The sequence below is a fragment of the Anthonomus grandis genome, chromosome 1 (genome assembly GCF_022605725.1).
Source record: "Anthonomus grandis grandis chromosome 1, icAntGran1.3, whole genome shotgun sequence".
Lineage (NCBI taxonomy): Eukaryota > Metazoa > Arthropoda > Insecta > Coleoptera > Curculionidae > Anthonomus > Anthonomus grandis.
In genome coordinates this window covers 24,380,638-24,399,202 of record NC_065546.1, presented here as the reverse complement: position 1 = coordinate 24,399,202, position 18,565 = coordinate 24,380,638, and the positions used below count along the sequence as shown (strand labels likewise).

The window sequence follows — 18,565 nt, the reverse complement described above, 5'->3', positions numbered from 1 at the left end:
TCAATTTGAAGAATTGTGTTGTAACTGATGTATGTGTGGAAGTTCCCGCACTGTAGCTGATCATTGCGTTCTTGAAATGAAAGCTACTTTGCTCGCTGGAACTCGTTTTTACTTTTTAAATTATACCATTTATTGAAGAGCGAAATCAAGGCCTGTTGACACACCGTGTTGGTTCTGTCACTGTTCGTCATTTACAGCCGATCCAACGTTGCCACGTCTAATAACTAAATCTAATACTAACTAAACATATGAATAAAACCAAATTTCAACTAGATAATAAAAGTATTAAACTAACTAACAAACATCTCCCCTTTCATACTTTAAAATTATTAATCAAGAAAGTAATCATTAAGGTGCACCGTTTTTTTTTACAAGTCTCTTAGCTCGGGGTGGGCAAACACTAGGGGGAATGTGAGAAGGTCTATTAAGAGAGGAATTTGGAACCTGCGTCTCATTAAAGTTTTCACTACAAAAACTTTTATCACCACTGTTAGAATTTAGATTCAATTCAGAATCTGAATTCTTCACTTCTACACTTGTTTGTAGTTCACTGTTATCCGAAGGCACAGATCTATTACTAATTTGACATTGATCCTTAATAATATGGTTAGTGGGAGTTGCCCATGTCGGAGTAAATATGGGTTCAGTCTAGTAAGGTGCAGGAATTAAATAAAACCTATTTCGACGATACACACCTGAATTATTAGTCTGTATTAAATATGAAGGAGGTTCTCCCAATAACTTAATAACTTTCCGATACGTACGTTAATCTATTACCCAGACATAGTCTCCAACTGCAAAAGCAGGTAAGTTTCGACGATCGGTTTGAAACAAAATAGGTATTCCTGTGACATATTCCGAAAACTTATTAGCCGCCCAGGCGAGTGCTTTTCGCTCAATTTGCGCATATCTTCGCTCAGTATCAGAGAGTAAGCGCGAAGCAAAGGCGATAATCTCATTTTTCCCATCCTGAGATTGAATTAGACATGCACCTAAACCATAAGAAGAAGCATCCGCCGAAATCAGTATAGATCTAGTCGGACCAAAATACGCCAAAGTTAGGCTATTCTGCAACAATGTTTTAATTTTTTCAAAAGATTGGATTTGAGGCGCATCCTAAACAAATTGTAGATTTTTTTTAATAGAGATGTCAGTGGCTCTGGGATTTGTGACCGATTGGGAATAAATCTACAAGAAAAATTAATCATACCTAAAAACTGTAAAACCTCTTTTCTACTTTTAGGTTTAGAAAAATTTTTAATCGCGATGATTCGGTCTGAATCTAATGTGACACCTGTGATTGAAATTTGATGACCTAAAAATGTTAAAGACTGTGTTGCAAAGCAAAAACACATTTTTGCTCATTTAAGGTTAGTCCCTCCGCCTCGATACGTTTTAACACTTCCTCTAAAATTTTGTTATGTTCTTCCAAAGCATGAATTAGTATATCATTGATATGACTTATGACCCCTTTTACGCCTGACAATATTTTATTTAATAGTATAGAAAAATATTCTGGAGCACAATTATTTCTGAACTCTTTTAAAAAAGTACCTCCCAAATGGAGTAATAAAAGTGGTCAAAATTTGAGACTCAGGACTAAGTTTAATTTGATGAAAACCTGAATTAGTATCTAATTTAGTAAAATACTTAGATCCCTTTAATTGTGCCAGAATGATTTCTACTTTTCCTATTGGGAAGTGTGAACGTTGAACTGCTTTGTTCAATTTAGTATAATTAATATATAGTCTGATTTGAAAATTGTTTGAACCACTACAATAGGACTAACCTAGTCTGTTGGACTCTCTATAGCTTTAATTATACCAAGCTGTTCAAGTCTTTCTAGCACTTTTTTTAGAGGATTTAATAATGGAATGGGTACAATACAAGGCACAGACTGTACATACGGCTGAATATCCTCTGTGAGTTTAATACGCATTTCAGTTTACGAATTTCAGTTTAAGGTACCAACATCCTTAAAGATTCCTGAAAACCTTCTCTTGACATTGTCTTTAAGAGATACTGACATATTCTCTTGTTGAATTGAAAAAAATTGACTTTTTATGTGAGATAATAAATTTAATTTTATTATGTATGTAATTTTATTATTTATGTTTTATTATGCTGTTCTACCAAGCGTAGGTTTGGTCAATTTATCTATAATGTAAATGTCTGTATCGAAGTGCTGATGCTGAAAACTCAATCTCACTGATAATATATCTAAAACATTTAGTTTAATTCCAGACTTTATCAGAAAATTTTAAATTATTTTTAAACTGTTTAAATAAATGATATGGTACACATGTAATGTCAGCCCCCGAATTATTTAAAAATTTTATATTTTTGTTAATCATAGAGACAAAAATTAAAGCTACCCATTCTTTAGTATCTATGTGGTTTATCTGAATTGACCCCAAAAAAGAATTGACCTTTTTAGAATCCCCCAAATTATTTACAGAATTGTACTCTAACTCAAGTTGTTCTAAATCTAACTCTTGATTTACATTATTATTAGTGTGGATAGGTCTGACCTTATTTGTACTCCTGCATACTATTGCCCAATGTCCTGGCTTGTGGCACTTCCTACATGTAGATTTTGCCGATGGGCATTGATCCCTAAAGTGGGGTCGTAGACCACAGAACCCACACTTGTTTCTACTTCCAATATTGCCACTTCGAAAGTTGTTTTTTTCCCTACCTTGGTTGGAAATACCTGGAACCTTTAAGTTTTCACTTGACTGCACTCAACTTACTTGATGACTAGATAATTCCCTTGACTGGGATGGTTGTAATTCTGCTTGCTTAGCCATCAGAATGTCCTCTTTTAAATCCAAGTGTTCTTTTAGCTGCAGACACTCAGAAGTCTTAGAATCCAGCACCCCAACTACCTTCTATCTCGGATAACTTCTTTTTTTAGAGTGCCATAGTTGCAGTGTTCAGCTAGTGAATGCAAATTTGTTATAAAGGATTCTATTGGCTCACCTAGTTTTTGAACTGTAGAATTAAATTTAAATCTTTCAAAAATTATATTTATTTTTCCATTATTTCTCCCAAAATGTTAATTTTCTCCTATTCTGGTTTACTTAGTTGTCCGGATACTGACATGTATCTTTCAAACCTTTTTCTCCAAGATGTCCATGCACCTAGAGCAGAAAAAGTAAATTTGTCTGGCAGGCTTACACTAAAGGGAGTTGTAACATTAACCACTTGGGAGCCTTGAAACTGTCCAGATGTATTTGCATCTTCCTCCTTGATTTTTTTGTCCGGGTATGATGACCTTTTTAATCTAACCAAAAATATAACCTTGTATGATTTCAACAAGGGTTTGCGTTAAATGATACTCTACACTACTGGAACTGGTTATTGCGCATTCGCTGATCCCGATACGTATCCCCGTCCCTAGCTTGTGTTGTGTTCTGAGGCTTAAAACACATTTATAAGTTAGGTTAGAACCCACGGCGACACTCTACTGTAAAAGCAATAATTTGCTTTTTTTACGCCACTGCACGACAAAACTACACCGCTGCCACCATATTTGATCATTCGGTTTGTTGGATCACTGCAAATTAAGTTAATACTTTCACATCATGGATATTGTACAATTGAAAAAAATATATGCTACTGCAAAATTAAAAATTTAAGCTGTGTCGAAAAATTAATTGCTATGTTGCATGTTTTAAGTTGTAAAACTAAAAAAACAAACAAAAACTTTTATCTTTCCTCTACCCCAGCCTGATATTTGTCAGCAAATCTAAATTATTTGCAAAAATTAAATCTAGATGCCCGAAAGCCCCCCAAAACACCATATTACGTTTTAATTTTTTTCGCAATTAAGATATGTAGACAGTTTTTTTTTTCATAACAATTAAGAAAAATTGTTTTTTTGACCGTTTTGCGGCTTAAAATGCCGGTCATTAGGGCAAAAAAAATGAGTTTGCATTGTGCATTTGTATATATTTTTTATACTTAATTAAATTACATACCTGAACCTGTGATTTGACTTTGTTTTTGTCTTGATTTTTCTCTCCTGTAGGTTCCCATCAATGACTTTTAAAACAGTCATTTCACTTTTCAGCTTATCCACAGGAATCTCCAACATTAAACTTGTTTTTTCCAGGTACCTTCTCTGAGGGTATTATTATGATATGATTTTTGTTTTGAATTCCACAGCAAATCACGTTATTTATATAATTCAATTATCTTTTCATTCATTTTAATCTTTCTCGCGAAGCAAAAATAACACAACAATCCTTGGTACAAACAAAGCGAGTATTTACTGTGAGGCACCTTTGAGCACGATCAAAAAACCGAGACCAAATACCCTGAGGCTGCCTCAAGGTAAGGCAGCTTCGGGCGCGACGCAGGTATGGTTCCTGTCATCCATCAATTAAATAATCGGCCTTTCCAGTAAAGAAGAATTTTGTAAAATTTCTTCTTTTAATTCCTTTCTCAAATTTGCATTATTTTCGAATTCATCTTTTTTCCTAGCTAGTAGAATTCTCTTTTAGCTTTTCCCCAACTTCAGTTTTTAAATTGGCGAGTGTGGCAGTTCTTTAAATTTTGCAAAATTATCCAACAACCAGCCAACACAAAGTTCTCCGGGTCAATGCCTTCCCAAAATAATGCGTTACGAAGCAGCTCCTGCAAGTCTACTTTCTTTCCCGTCATATCACAGTCCGATTCATTCAGCTCAGTAAACTTGTAGCTGGCCTCCTAGCAGCAAAGGCTTCATTAATTAGGTATACCATTGCTCCAGAACATTCGCTATTTTTCCACGTGGGCACTGAGATGTCGCAAATTGTACGCTCCACTAGCTCCACCGAGATGAATCACAAATGCCGGAGAACAACTTGTATATTAGCGACGACTAAGATCTTCACAATATACTGTTTTTAATACGATAGTATTAAAATTTAAAAATTAAACATTCGAAAATGTTGGCATAGGTTGAAAGTATGGTATTGGTCTATGATGGCGCGAAGTCCTTTATTGCTTTATTTTGTTCTCAATTGTTATACTTCTAAGGTTTTATTAAAACTCTACTTAAATGTTTTCAATAAACTACAAGTATCGTACTTCTCAAATAATATAAAATTAAAATGTTTACTAAGACATAAAATGGCAGGAACTATGTTGTATACGAATAAAATTTATACCTTGCTATGAGGCAATTTGCCCGCATGATTTGCTTATAACAATACTAAGTCTATAACTATTGACAATATTAAAACTTACAATGCCCGATGTCATCTCATCTACGACCCGTGCGGCCCATTCGATCTGGTTACCGGCGTCAATAGAATGAGTTTAACACCGGCAACTTAAACCTAATCGAACACTCACATACAACCATGTCTATGACAGGATTCGACCTGAGACCGCACCATAGAGAAAGTAAAATAAGAGATTATATTTCAAGCCTCGTTCTTCGAGATTACACATAACGTAGTACCTTGTATCTCATACATGTCACGCCACGAATTCCAAAGCCCTACAAAAAAAACTAAAAAGAAATATGCATGCGATCCCACCACTCTGACCTGGCCCTACGATCTTCCGCATATGGGTCCTCATAACTTGTTTTTGTGCGGGTGACGCTACATAAATTTTTTCATTTTTTAAAAAAGTTGTTTTTTTTTCCCGTTATTTTTGCTTTGTGTCGTGTTTTTTTTTTTAAATGGGTAATAGGAAGAGAAAAGTTTTCAATGAAGAACATATTTCTAGTGATGTTTTTAAAGGTATCAAACGTTTAGAAAAAGAATTATTATCAAGGCGTAATAAGCAGTAGCGTCAGCGTCGTAGACGGATAGTACGGCCATTATCATCGAGTTCGGGTTCCGAGAACGATAGTGAACAACAGGGCACAGCCGATAATGTTTTGTCGCTTGAGGCGGAAAGTGAAAGTATTTTAGACGTCGAAGATCTTACAGGTTAGTTGTTGTGTTTATGTATGTTCCATTTTTCTTTCTAGATTAGGGTATTTAAACCGTTTGGAGTTGTTGGTTTTTTTTTTATATTTGTCTGGTCGTTTACATATACAGTGCTTTTCTTTGAAGTCCCCCCCCCCCCCCATTTATTTTTTGAACGGGTCAAAAAAAATTTTTGAAACTTGGCATAAGTAAATTGGTCTATAGATACTATTTTTCACTGTAAACTAGGTAGTTGTAAATTCCAAGATGGCGGCTGGGCGACATCTTGAGAAAAAAATTTAAATAGAAAGGGGGGTCGTGTGGTACCTCATTTTAAAGGTCTCAATGAGTACTTTATAACCCTGAAATATTAGACCCATATCTTAACTCGTTTCAAAATGGCGGCCTAATAAAAAAGTATTTTTTTTATTTTAACGTTTTACATTTTTATGATTTTTGAATAGGTAAAAATCAGTGTACGAAAATAAATCCGTCACTATTCTATTTTGACATAAAACCGACAGTTCTAAATGTCAAAATAACACATAAGCGCCATCTTGAATAAATGCATTAAATAGAAATCTTGTGTTACCTCATTTAAAAGGTTTTATTGAGTACTTTTAATATTTATTACATGGACTCGGTGAACTCTATCCCTTCCCAGTGAGGACCACATCTTATCCAAGGAGCACCCATATGCGTTATCAGAGCAGACGTCCAGACCAACGGAAGAATTATTTAAGGTAAAAACCGTAGCTGGTGCACTTAAAAATGATGTTTCTCATTGGAGAGAATTAACATCCGATTCTTTTGTAATTTCTTGCATATCTGGTTATAAAATTCCATTTACCAGACTTGTTAAGCAAGATTTTCCTCCAATTGAACCAAAATGGTCAAAAAAGGAAATTATTGATATTAAGCAAGCACTTAAAAATTTATTTAGTTGTGGTGCTATAGAACTTTGTAATTTTGAGGAGGATCAATTTCTCTCAAAATATTTTCTAGTGCCTAAGCCAGATGGTAGCAAAAGATTCATTTTAAATTTAAAACAATTAAATAAATTTATTGACACGGATCATTTTAAAATGGAAGACATTCGAACTGCGTCAAAACTGTTGTCTCCTGGAGATTTTCTAGGATCTATTGATTTGCAAGACGCTTATTACTTAGTACCAATAGATCAGAATTATAACAAATATTTAAGATTTAAATTTAATGGTAAATTATACCAGTTTTGTTGTTTACCTTTTGGTTTATCAACTAGTCCTTATGCTTTTACTAAAATCCTAAGACCTGTAATTAATGAACTAAGAAGTGAAGGTCATATTTCCACAATTTATTTAGATGATATTTTATGTCTTGGAAATACATATGAAAACTGTTTTCAAAATATTCAAATAACTATTGCTCTTTTGACAAAATTAGGATTTATTATTAATTACAAAAAGAGTAGTTTAATACCTCAAACTAAATGTAAATTTCTAGGTTTCATTATAAATTTACAGCAATATTCATTAGGTTTACCTAAAAAGAGAATAAATAATCTTAATACTTCAATCACGAAATGTTTAAATATTAAAACTTGCACAATTCGAATTTGCCAGTTTAGTTGGCTCATTAGTTTCAATTTGTTCTGCTGTAGCTTATGGTTGGATGTATTGTAAACAACTGGAAAGACAAAAATTCATTGCTTTAGCTAAGAATAATGGTAATTATGATGAAACAATTGAAATTTTAGACAGTTCAATTTTAGATTTAAAATGGTGGTTTTTTAAGTTACGAACAGCTTATAATCCTATTCGTAAATTTAAATTTTTATGTGAAATTTCAAGTGAAGCTTCTTTAACCGGCTGGGGTGCGTTTTGTAATAATCAAAAAACTTCGGGACTCTGGAGTTGGAGAGAGAAGAAATTCCATATCAATCATTTGGAATTGCTTGCAGCATTTTTTGCCATAAAATGTTTTGCAGGCAACTTAAATGATTGTGAAATTTTGCTTAGACTTGATAATACAACGGCAATATCATATATTAATAAGATGGGAGGGATACAATTTCCGGAAATAAATAATTTGGCTAGGCAGATATGGCAATGTTGTGAGCGTAGACGTATTTGGTTGTTTGCATCATATATTCCTTCAAAAGCTAATGTAGAAGCAGATGAACAATCACGTATAAATAATATTGACACGGAATGGGAGTTAGCAGATTTTGCTTTTCAAAAAATTATAAAAAATTTTGGTTGCCCTAGAATTGACTTATTTGCTTCTAGGGTTAATAGAAAATGTAAATTGTTCTATTTCTGGAAAAGAGATCCAGAGGCTCTCTCAGTAGATGCTTTTACAGTTTGCTGGGAGAATCTGTATTTTTATGCATTCCCTCCCTTCTCCTTAATTTTGCGCGTATTAAAGAAAATAATCCTAGATAAGGCAGAAGGTGTATTGCTTGTTCCTTTTTGGAAATCTCAAGCTTGGTTCCTGTTATTTAAATCTTTATTAATAGTAGAACTAATTATTTTTAAGGCTTCTCCTAACTTGTTAATATCTCCTTGCAGGAACCTGCGGCACCCACTGGCAGACAAACTTATTCTAGTTACAGGCAAGCGATCAGGGAAGTATATTTATTAAAAAAACCTTTCGGATTCAACTTTAGAAGTATTAATAGCATCATTATCAGATTCTACTGTAAAACAGTATGATACAGCTCTAAGGCGGTGGTTGAAGTTTTGTGAGGAAAAGAGTTTCAACTCTTATAATGTGTCAGTTAATATTTTACTTGAATTTCTTAGCTGTTTGTTTAATAATGGAGCTTCATATAGCATGATAAACACTGCTAGATCAGCTGTATCTTTATTGTCTACTCGAGAAGTTGGGAAAGATCCACTGGTATCCAGATTTTTTAAAGGCCTTTATAGAAAGAGACCAACAAAATCTAGATATAAAAGAACATGGGACACTTCTATTGTTTTAAATTTTGTTAAGTCCTATTTTCCAATAGAAACATTATCTTTTAAAAAGCTAACTGATAAAACTGTAATTTTGTTAGCTCTTGTAACTGCCCACAGAGTTCAAATGTTCTCGTTGATAGACATAAATAACATAAATATATATGCATCCAAAGTTGAAATCGAGATCACAAGTCTGATAAAAACCTCAGCGCCTGGAAGAGACCAACCTATATTAGTTTTACCTTTTTTCTCAGAAAAACCTGAGCTATGCGTAGCTAAGACTTTAATACATTATCTAGAACGTACATCTACCTTAAGAGGAGATGTTAAAAACTTATTTATATCATTCAATAAACCTCATAAAGCTGTTGGTGCTCAAACTATTAGTAAATGGATTAAGTCTATTTTATTCCGAAGTGGTATTGATACTTCAATATTTAAAGGAAATAGTTCTAGACATGCAGCCACTTCTAAGGCTTTTAAAAATGGCATATGTTTAGATCTGATTCGTAAAACTGCCGGGTGGACAAAATCCTCCTTGGTTTTTGCAAAGTTTTATAACAAGCCCATTATTCCTGATGAGCAGGAGTTTGCTCAGTCAATTCTTGAGGGTTGTTAATTTGTTTTTTGTTAGAACCGTAAGAAAAATCATATACATGTTATTATATTATTATAATATTATTAATGTTAGAGTTTCTCTTGTCTGTTAATATTAAATTAAATTTATTATGTTAAATAATGAGTTAAGTTGTGTGTTTTTTTTTCAATTTTCGTTATATATTATACTTGTGTGGTAATAAATAATAAAATACACAAAAATGCCTTTTGATAGCTCTAAACTTCTACGTTATGTGTAATCTCGAAGAACGAGGCTTGAAATATAATTAAACGATTAAACGAACTAACCTGTAACTGAAGTTTGATCGTAATTATATGAAAGCCTCGTTCGAGATGATTACATCCCACCCAGATTTATCTACCCTAAACTTAACCCGTTAGGCATTTTTTGTGTTACAGCTTTAAACCTTATGAGGACCCATATGCAGAAGATCGTAGGGCCAGGTCAGAGTGGTGGGATCGCATGCATATTTCTTTTTAGTTTTTTTTTGTAGGGCTTTGGAATTCGTGGCGTCACATGTATGAGATACAAGGTACTACGTTATGTGTAATCATCTCGAACGAGGCTTTCATATAATTACGATCAAACTTCACTTACAGGTAAGTTCGTTTAATCTTTTATTTATTTTCTCTACGGACCACACACGCGATGCCTTTGAGAATCCTTGCCCACGGTGCCACCGGGGTCGGCAAATAAGTTATGTGAAGAAACCCTATTTACGCAAGATAGCTTAAATACAAAAATGTGGTCAGCAACTTTTTTTAAAAAAAATAGAGTCTTTCTGTTGTATTATTAATCTGTTGTATAAATATAACCTTTAATAAAAAAAACTTTGGCATAGCTTATTTGCAATAACAAGAGGTTTATTTGCGGTTCTAAATAGTATGAGTGGGCGTTTATTAGCAAATAAACATTATGGCAGCTTAAATAGGTATTTCAAACCCTAAATTCTAAAAACACTGTCTTCATATTCTTCTTTCTTTTTAGAGTTCCTTGATATATGGATTCCAATATTAGGATATCCTTTTACAGAATTGATTTTAAATGTTAATCGTAACAAGAAAACATATTTATGATTAATATGATAATCCTAAATTACCTAACCAACAAATCATTTAATTTCAAATGGCAATCAAATTATACTCCCCAAAATCTAAATAGAATTTTAAAAAAGGGTTTAATATGTATTTTAGTAAATAGTCTTAGGATTAATACAAGTTTCTACAATAATTGCTAATATTTAAGAGATATTAATTATAATTTTAAGAGCTTTTTTTTAAGTCGTGTATGAAGAAATGAGCCATCATGTAATGAGCCATAGTAATAATCAAATCCTATCCAGTCAACAATGATTAAAAGATATAAGCCTTAATTGTACTGCTGTCTCCTTCTGGCCCTCTGTTTATCAAATCTAAGTTCCATCTCCTCAAGAACTTTAGGGGTGTATCTCACCACTAATTTAACAGAGCCGTGAGCCTGTTTTAAGAGTTCTACTGCCTTTTCGTGGTTCTCTCCTTCTACAGACTGGAATTTAGGAAATTAACTATATATTTTAACAGAACATCAATTAAAACTAAAAATATGTATGTGTTACATTTTTAATGAATGTTAACAAAAAATTTAGTATTTTTTATGATACTTACAACTCCATTAACACTTAAGAGCTGATCTCCTCTTTTAAGTCCACCATGTCTATCAGCCACACCTCCAGGAATAATTCTAGAAATATATATTGGAGAGTTCTGTTCTTTACCTCCCATAACATTGAAACCCAAACCTTCTTCAGTTTTAGGTAGTTCGACTACTCTTGGATGGGCATGTCCTTCACTGGCTGCAAAAGCTGCCACTGTTGCTTTGGCTGTTGCTGAGGCCCTTAATTTATTTACAATTTGTTTTAGTATACATTCATTATATAGGTAATTTATATTTTAATTTTATTTTTAAAATTAATGTAAGTAATACATGGATATACCAGGTGCGGCAGAAAAGCAATGATTTTTGAGAAGACTGATTTTTTATTTATAATTTTTTTTCAAACATTAATACATAATAAACCCTCTACATATTAGTTTCCTTCGACAACTTTGATGCAGACGTTTTTCCCACTGCTGGCTTGAAAGCAGCTGGTAAAAGCGCTGAAAGTCTTCAACGGATATGGTTCACGTATGTTAGTGGTATACTTTAAGATTTTTTGTAAAGTTCTTTGAGAACATATTCCAGTTAAGAAAAAGGAAAAAACTCACAGGGATTGATATCAGGTGAATACAGGGGGATGGAGAACAATTATGAGACGGAAATGACTGTGTGACATAGGAGATTATCATTATCGTATCCCTTCATCTAGAATTTGGTATTTGGGGTTTGTTTAGGATATGATTATTGATTTGTGATAAATATTTAAAATGTCGAGTTTCAATGTCACGTGACTATCATAACTTGTTTGCTATTCGTTCAATTTGGTTAAAATTATTATATATGTAGTTTATTTGGGACATAATTAATGACTTTTAACAAACATGTGACATATTGAGCTTAAGGGTCACGAGACTTCATAACTTTGGGTTTTGAAATTAGGTCTTTTATAATTTTTTGTACAAATGTTATTTTGTAGAACCTTTATCTTCAAATTATCTTGTTTTTCATAATTAAAAATATAGTTTTAAAAAGGATGCAACAATCGGCCTATTTTAATAAATTAAGACTTATAGTAACTAACCATTTTCCAGTGCTTTAGTAGCTCTGTTATACGTCCTACAGAATTTTGTGGTTTAACTTTTTTGCAAGTTTTTTTAACGTACACTATCGGCAAAAAGTGGAGAAACAAACACTTTTTTGTTAAATTTTTTTTTTTGTTTTTGTAATATTTTGTTCTTATTTAGCAAATAACTTCAGTAGGGCACAATGAAACTTTACTTTAGATTTTTTACACTTTAACGGGATCCAAGCGGAAAATTTATAATTATATATTTTATTAAAAGACAAGTAGAGAAACAACTTATTTAATTTTTCCATTGAGTACAACTAAAATCGGGTTGCAAACCCCTTAGTCTTAATAACTTCTATACACCTAGAATTCATTGACAGCATTAGTTTGTTAATATATTCTGGACTTATGGTTAACCATGTAGCGCGTAACTCGGTTCAAACCAATTTATTTCCAACCCGTGTGACTCATAGCTACTATCCAACCACAAAAAAAATTACTCCAAGTCCAGACAAGCAAATTTTGTTTTAAAAGATTCAGAGATTTGGTGGCCGCCAGCTTTTAGACAGTAAAGAAGGTAGTGGGAGAAATTTTAATAAGAGCGCCACTTGATTTAAATATTTTACACCAAACCCTGATATATTATGATGGTAATATAAGCCCCCCTTAATCAAGAAAATGATGACCTATATTTATGCTTGTACCTAGATCCTAAAAGCTGAAAATAATTTGGGAAAAACTCAAATAACAATCCATAGGTCCACCAGATTGATATAATCATCCAAGAATTTACATAGTAACTTCCATTTATATATAAAAAAATTAAATTCCACTGAGATATTTAAATTTAGATAATATAAATATTCAAAATGTAATACTGTAGTAATTTTAAATAAATAAAAAAATTGATAAAAGAATTAAGAGTTACTTGAGGTATGCTTAAGGCGAGGAATTAGTAAAAAACAAATCTGCACTGAACTACTGTTCAAGAGGAAAATCCAAAACGTGATCACGTGTTGTTTACAAGAAGTATATGTTTGGAGCCCAATTCACAATACCTCACTGGCCCTAAATACCTTTTACAAACTCTAGTCAAGTCACATTAATCTAAATAAAACTTTTAAATAGTAAGGTTCGAATTTGAAAGCCTATTAATGGTATGTTGGTGCAATAAAACCTATTAACCAACAACCAACATTATGACTAAATATGTTATTTGTAGCAAATAGCCGATCCCTTACAAGGCGATCCAGGCTCAATGTCAAAATCAATTATGTCGATGCTCGACTCAAATGAAAACCCTTAGGTTAATATTAATAGACTTAGCAAGAACCCCTTAACGTCTTTGTTTTACATAAAAGAAAATAAACCCATAAAATTCAAATTAATAAATCAACCCCCAACCCTAAATCAAACCGTTCAATAAGAAAAAAATGAAATAAAATGTGCAAAAACTTGCGTGTCCTTTAATCTCTTGTGAATTTGGCTAAGGTAGCTTAACTCGACAGCTCTGGAACCAGTCAGCTACAACCAGGGTAACGACCACATGGGCAAGTCGATTTCAGGTAAGTTCCAATCCAAAATCGCAGAGCCACAGTACAATGCTCAGTCCAGGCTGTGTGGAGGCTCACTTCAGCCGGTTGCCAACAGTGTTGGGATGACCAGAAGAAACCAGAGAACAGGAAGAGACCAGAGAATAGAGGAGAGAATGAGAAAAAGGAGAGGGAGGCCTCTAAAATAGAGGACAAAAAAAAATCACTAAAAATAAACACACAATCAATTCTATGGCAATTACCAACATGTTGCTACATACCTAAAGTGGTGAGCGAGGCCTAGAGTCTCGTTTTGTGGTTAGAAAATGTCAAAATCCCATAAGTGGTGTGGGAGCAGCCGACCAAATCCAAAAATATTAGTTCAATCCGAAATCCTCTCGGCTACAACTTCCCACTAGACGTTCATCAAATTAAACCCCAAAACTTGGGAGGAATATTTTTCCATTCAACCGAATTCCCGGCAAGATGAACTTAAATTTTCCTTAAAACCACAAAATGTCGACTGTTCTTTCTGATAACGGGATGGCTACAGGCTGGACAAGACAGTGACAATGACAGGTGACACTGGCAGTGAACTTGTCACTCCCTCTCTTCGACACGATCTGACCCTGCCTCTTGGTGCAAACTACGCGGAGCCTCACTCTATCAAAATAGAAATTCCGCGATACCACAGCAAAATGATACTGCTCGGATACTAAAACATGGAAAACTAACAAAATTTTCCCAACGGGGCTACGAAATTCCAACTTTCCTCTTACGTCGCTCTGCCTGATTTATGACGCTCCATCATCCGCCAAATGGAAACCAAACTTTAATGGGAAACAGCAACGCTGCCAAACCTCCACAACAACAAGTGTGTCAATGGTCATTACTGTCAATCACAGTCACTGTCAATCGGCTAGTAGGGTTAGGAACCAGATGTCAAGGCACGTTTATTTACTAAAACTTAACTCGAAGAATTGAAGTTTAAAATTGGATTATTCCTTTTCACAAAGGAGGATCCTTCCAACTATAGACCCATCTCTTTACTTTCCAATTTATCCAAAATTATAGAAAGGCTAGTTAAAATTTATTTTCTTAATTGAACCAATATTCTAGGTCCTCTTCAACTTGGGTTCTGAGAGCAGCTCTGTACAAACAACGCCATTTTTCAGTTTTTGGGGGGATTATATTCAGCCATTAATAGTGGTGGCGTGAATGCAGCGGCTTTTTGTGACCTTTCAAAAGCTTTTGACTGTGTGAATCATCACATTTTGATGCAAAAACTCAACCACTATGGTACTACCACTTTAGAGGGGTGACGCATTCTTGGTTTGAGTTGTATTTGACTGGCCGTTTCTAGAAGGTTTTGATTGGATCTTCTACATTTGAGATATCAGAAAATAATTGGGGTGTTCTTCAGGGGTCAGTTTTGGGCCTCATACTATTTTTAGATTTTATAAATTATATTACATCTCTTGATATAATTGGCTAAGTATAAGTATATACCGGGTGTTGCGTCGCCGTTTTAATAAGTTCACTTTATTCGCAGACGACACCACAATTTTATGGCATTAAGCAACTAAGCCTTAAAGAAGCTATTCTCACAGATCTTCAAAAGCTTAAGTCCTGGTGTGATTCCAACCTTCTATTGCAAAACTTCTCCAAAACAAATATTTTATCGTTCAAGTTTCAGGTGGGGCTCCCCACTCTTCATAATATTTCTATTGCATCTCGGCCTGAGACTAAATTCTTAGAAGTTATGGTTGATACTGAATTGAGTTTTAAACCTCATATTATAAATCTTTCAAAGAAGGTATCATCCGGATGTTTCGCTGTAAGAATTACAGTCACTGACTTAGGATGTGTAATGGCAAAATCAGTGTACTATGCCTTAATAGAGTCAAAGGGTTGGTCTTTGTTTTTGGGGGTCCTCTAGTCAGGGCCTCATGAAGTCATTTTTGCTGTTGCAGAAAAGAGCTATACGATATATTTGCGGCGCAGCCAGTAGGAAACACTGTTTAAAAACCTAGGCATTTTAACTCTATACGGATTAATTGTTCTCGAAGCCGCGAAAATGACCCATAAATGTCGACACAGGTTTCAGCCTAACAATGTCACTCATATGAATAGAAACGCCTCAAAACTACAGTTACCCATAGCTCGTTCAACATTGGTGAAAAGGTCAATTTTTTATGAGAGCATTAAGACCTACAATCATCTACCAAATAACTTGTCCGCCGTTCCTTCCCTCAAAATGTTTAGAAACATAGTTAGAATTGCTACCTGGTAGACCCTATTATAGTTTAAATGAATTTTATTGTGATAGTTTTTAATGTTTTTACTATTCTTTATTTTAAGTTTTTAAACATTTTAGTAAGTTCTATTTGCAATTGTCTGATAATATGTTATGTGCACTGTTTATATACTTATATTTATGTTTTTTATATTATATTTTACCTCATTATATTTTTGTGTGTTATTAATGTGTGTTAAGGCTACTTTTATTGTTTGTAAGTAGTGCTATTTCTGTAAAATTAAGCTTTTGAGCTAGGCTAATTTATATTAGCTTTGGCAAGAAGATCCATATCTTATGATAATAAAGCTGTTTTGACTTTGATTGCGCAATTAATTTTATTGAGTCTAAAATTGTTATGGTTTCCTCATTATCTAATGCTTGAATTAGGCGATACATGAAATATCTAGAATAATAAGTTTCAAGGTATTTTATTATGCCTTGATCCATCGGTTGTACCAGTCCAAAGAGGTGCCACAATTCAGGGAGGCAAAAATTCTATTCTGATATTTGTGAGATCTACATTCTTCAGATGAGCTGCACAATTGTCAACTAGAATCAATATTTCTCTTTTTTGACGCCTTAGTTTTTCATCCCACTCTTTTAAGAAACTTCCCAGTATCGATTAATGGGAATCCCTGACAAGAGCGAAGAACTACTCTGCTTATAACGTACGTTGGTACTTTACAACCAGCCTATGACTACCAAATAAGCAAAAATATTGAACGTTACAACCGGAGATAAAATTTTAGTTAGTACGCTATATCCAGTAAAAATATAAGACTATTTGGGCGGGTCCAAAAAATAAGTACGTTATATCCCATGTACGTTATAGACAGAGTACACTGTATATACTATCAGCGAAAAAAAATTTTCACGCTGGGTAATCTTGTGCACTGCTTCTCTCATAAGCTACAACCGCCACTGGTATAGAGTAATAAAACCCCATTTTATTCCTTTCAGTGGAATGACTGGGAATTTCCCAATTTCGGAGCAAACATAAGCGTGGATAAACTATATGACTTTATAAACTTGTTGATTTTGAAATCTACTACAAAAACGTCCCATCCCCTCAGGAAAGATCTGAAATCTGAAAAGATCTGAATCTTATTTCAATGAACTCAAAAGAGACGAAACCAATAGCAAGACCATACAACCTTTTTCTATATTTTTATTCCGAAGCCTGCCGACTTCTACCCGATCGGAACCAGTTGAGATCGAAAGTATGATTCTGACATGTTTTCTATGAAAGAAATTTTCTTTCTATCGAGTTAGAGAGTTCCTTTGCTGGTTTTTAAAAGTATTAAAGATGCTAATTACTGCAGTGTTATTTTTGTACCTATTAGGTATTGCAAAAAATACTAATGAATATTACTATACTGCAAAAAATTTTCGGAAGAATTTCAAAATGGCATTAGTTAATTTCTAGCAAAAATAGATGCATATTTTAAACAAAATATTTGGACTCAATGAACTTTTGAGTCTTGTCGACTTTAAGTATCTCCGATTTTGCAATATTTTAAAATTAGAGCAGAAAGAGTACTTTGAAAAGAATAGATTAAGAGAAAAAAATGTGTGGATTATTCACATAGGACGCTAAAACATAGTATTTAATTCCTTTAAATGATGTCAAAAAAGAGGCCTACTCTTGTCTATTTGATAAACGAAACTCGTTGCTATTGATAATTATATTGTCAAACTTTTGACATATGATCTCGTAGTTGCCAAATTGTGTATATTTCCTATAATAAACATAATTATTTCGCTAAAGCTCAATGTAAGTAATAAGAAACAAGCACATCTAAAAAGCATATCCCATATAAGAAAAGAAAACACGAAAGACATTTAAATCTATCTGCCAAAATGATGGTTGGGTTTCATTATTTCTACACAAGCTAATACCCAGCGCCGAAAAAAATTCATACCTTTATGCAGAGGTTCTAACATTTTGAAATTCTATCCATATGAAAAAATATATAAAGGGCTCGTAAATGTCGATATCCTGACTCAAAACAATTCCATCCCATCCCATCCCATCCCATCCCATCCAATCCCATTCCATTCCATTCCATTCCATTCCATTCCATTCCATTCCATTCCATTCCATTCATCCCATCCCATCCCAACCTAACCCAACACACAGGCGTGCTTAACTCCATCTGACGCAACCCAAAATCAACCCAATGCAATTCAGCCGAGCCCAAAACACTAAAAAAATGCATATGGAAGAACTAAAAAATTCTTTAATCAAAGAACATGTCACATGTATGGCAACGCTGTCACCTTGCGACGTTATGTCAAACGTCAATAAAAATTAATAATGGAAGATGGAAGGAAATTTTTTTTTTTTTATTTATATGTAAAATAAATGTTCTTAAGACTTAATTTAAATTAAAATATGCATATATTTCATATTATTTTTAATTCGAACCGAAATCTGCACTAAAACAATAAATAATACAATATGGGCGTCTTCGGTATGTTTTTTACACGAGAATAAGGGACTTAGTTACAAGAAATGGTAAAAACAATTTTTTTTATTGTTATATTAATTTCCTCT

The 18,565-nt window shown here is 33.5% G+C and overlaps 1 protein-coding gene and 2 long non-coding RNA genes across 4 annotated transcripts in view; 1 reads left to right on the top strand and 2 right to left on the bottom strand.

Moving 5' to 3' along the window:
• LOC126738846 (uncharacterized) overlaps positions 1-18,565 on the top strand; it is a 63,469-nt gene that overhangs the window by 22,481 nt on the left and 22,423 nt on the right. The window lies entirely within an intron of this gene.
• LOC126738834 (protein lin-7 homolog C) overlaps positions 10,316-18,565 on the bottom strand; it is a 49,005-nt gene continuing 40,755 nt past the window's right edge. Inside the window, exons 3-4 of the mRNA XM_050444294.1 lie at positions 11,117-11,345; positions 10,316-10,997 (exon numbers count right to left, since the gene is read on the bottom strand). Of these exons, the coding sequence (XP_050300251.1) occupies positions 10,842-10,997; positions 11,117-11,345 (385 nt within the window). The 3' untranslated portion in view covers positions 10,316-10,841. The remainder of the gene's footprint in view (positions 10,998-11,116; positions 11,346-18,565) is intronic.
• On the bottom strand, positions 12,937-14,631 carry LOC126738861 (uncharacterized). Its single transcript, XR_007661470.1, has 2 exons — positions 13,991-14,631; positions 12,937-13,935 (listed from the first exon to the last, which is right to left on the bottom strand). It is a non-coding gene; the product is annotated as an uncharacterized LOC126738861 (long non-coding RNA).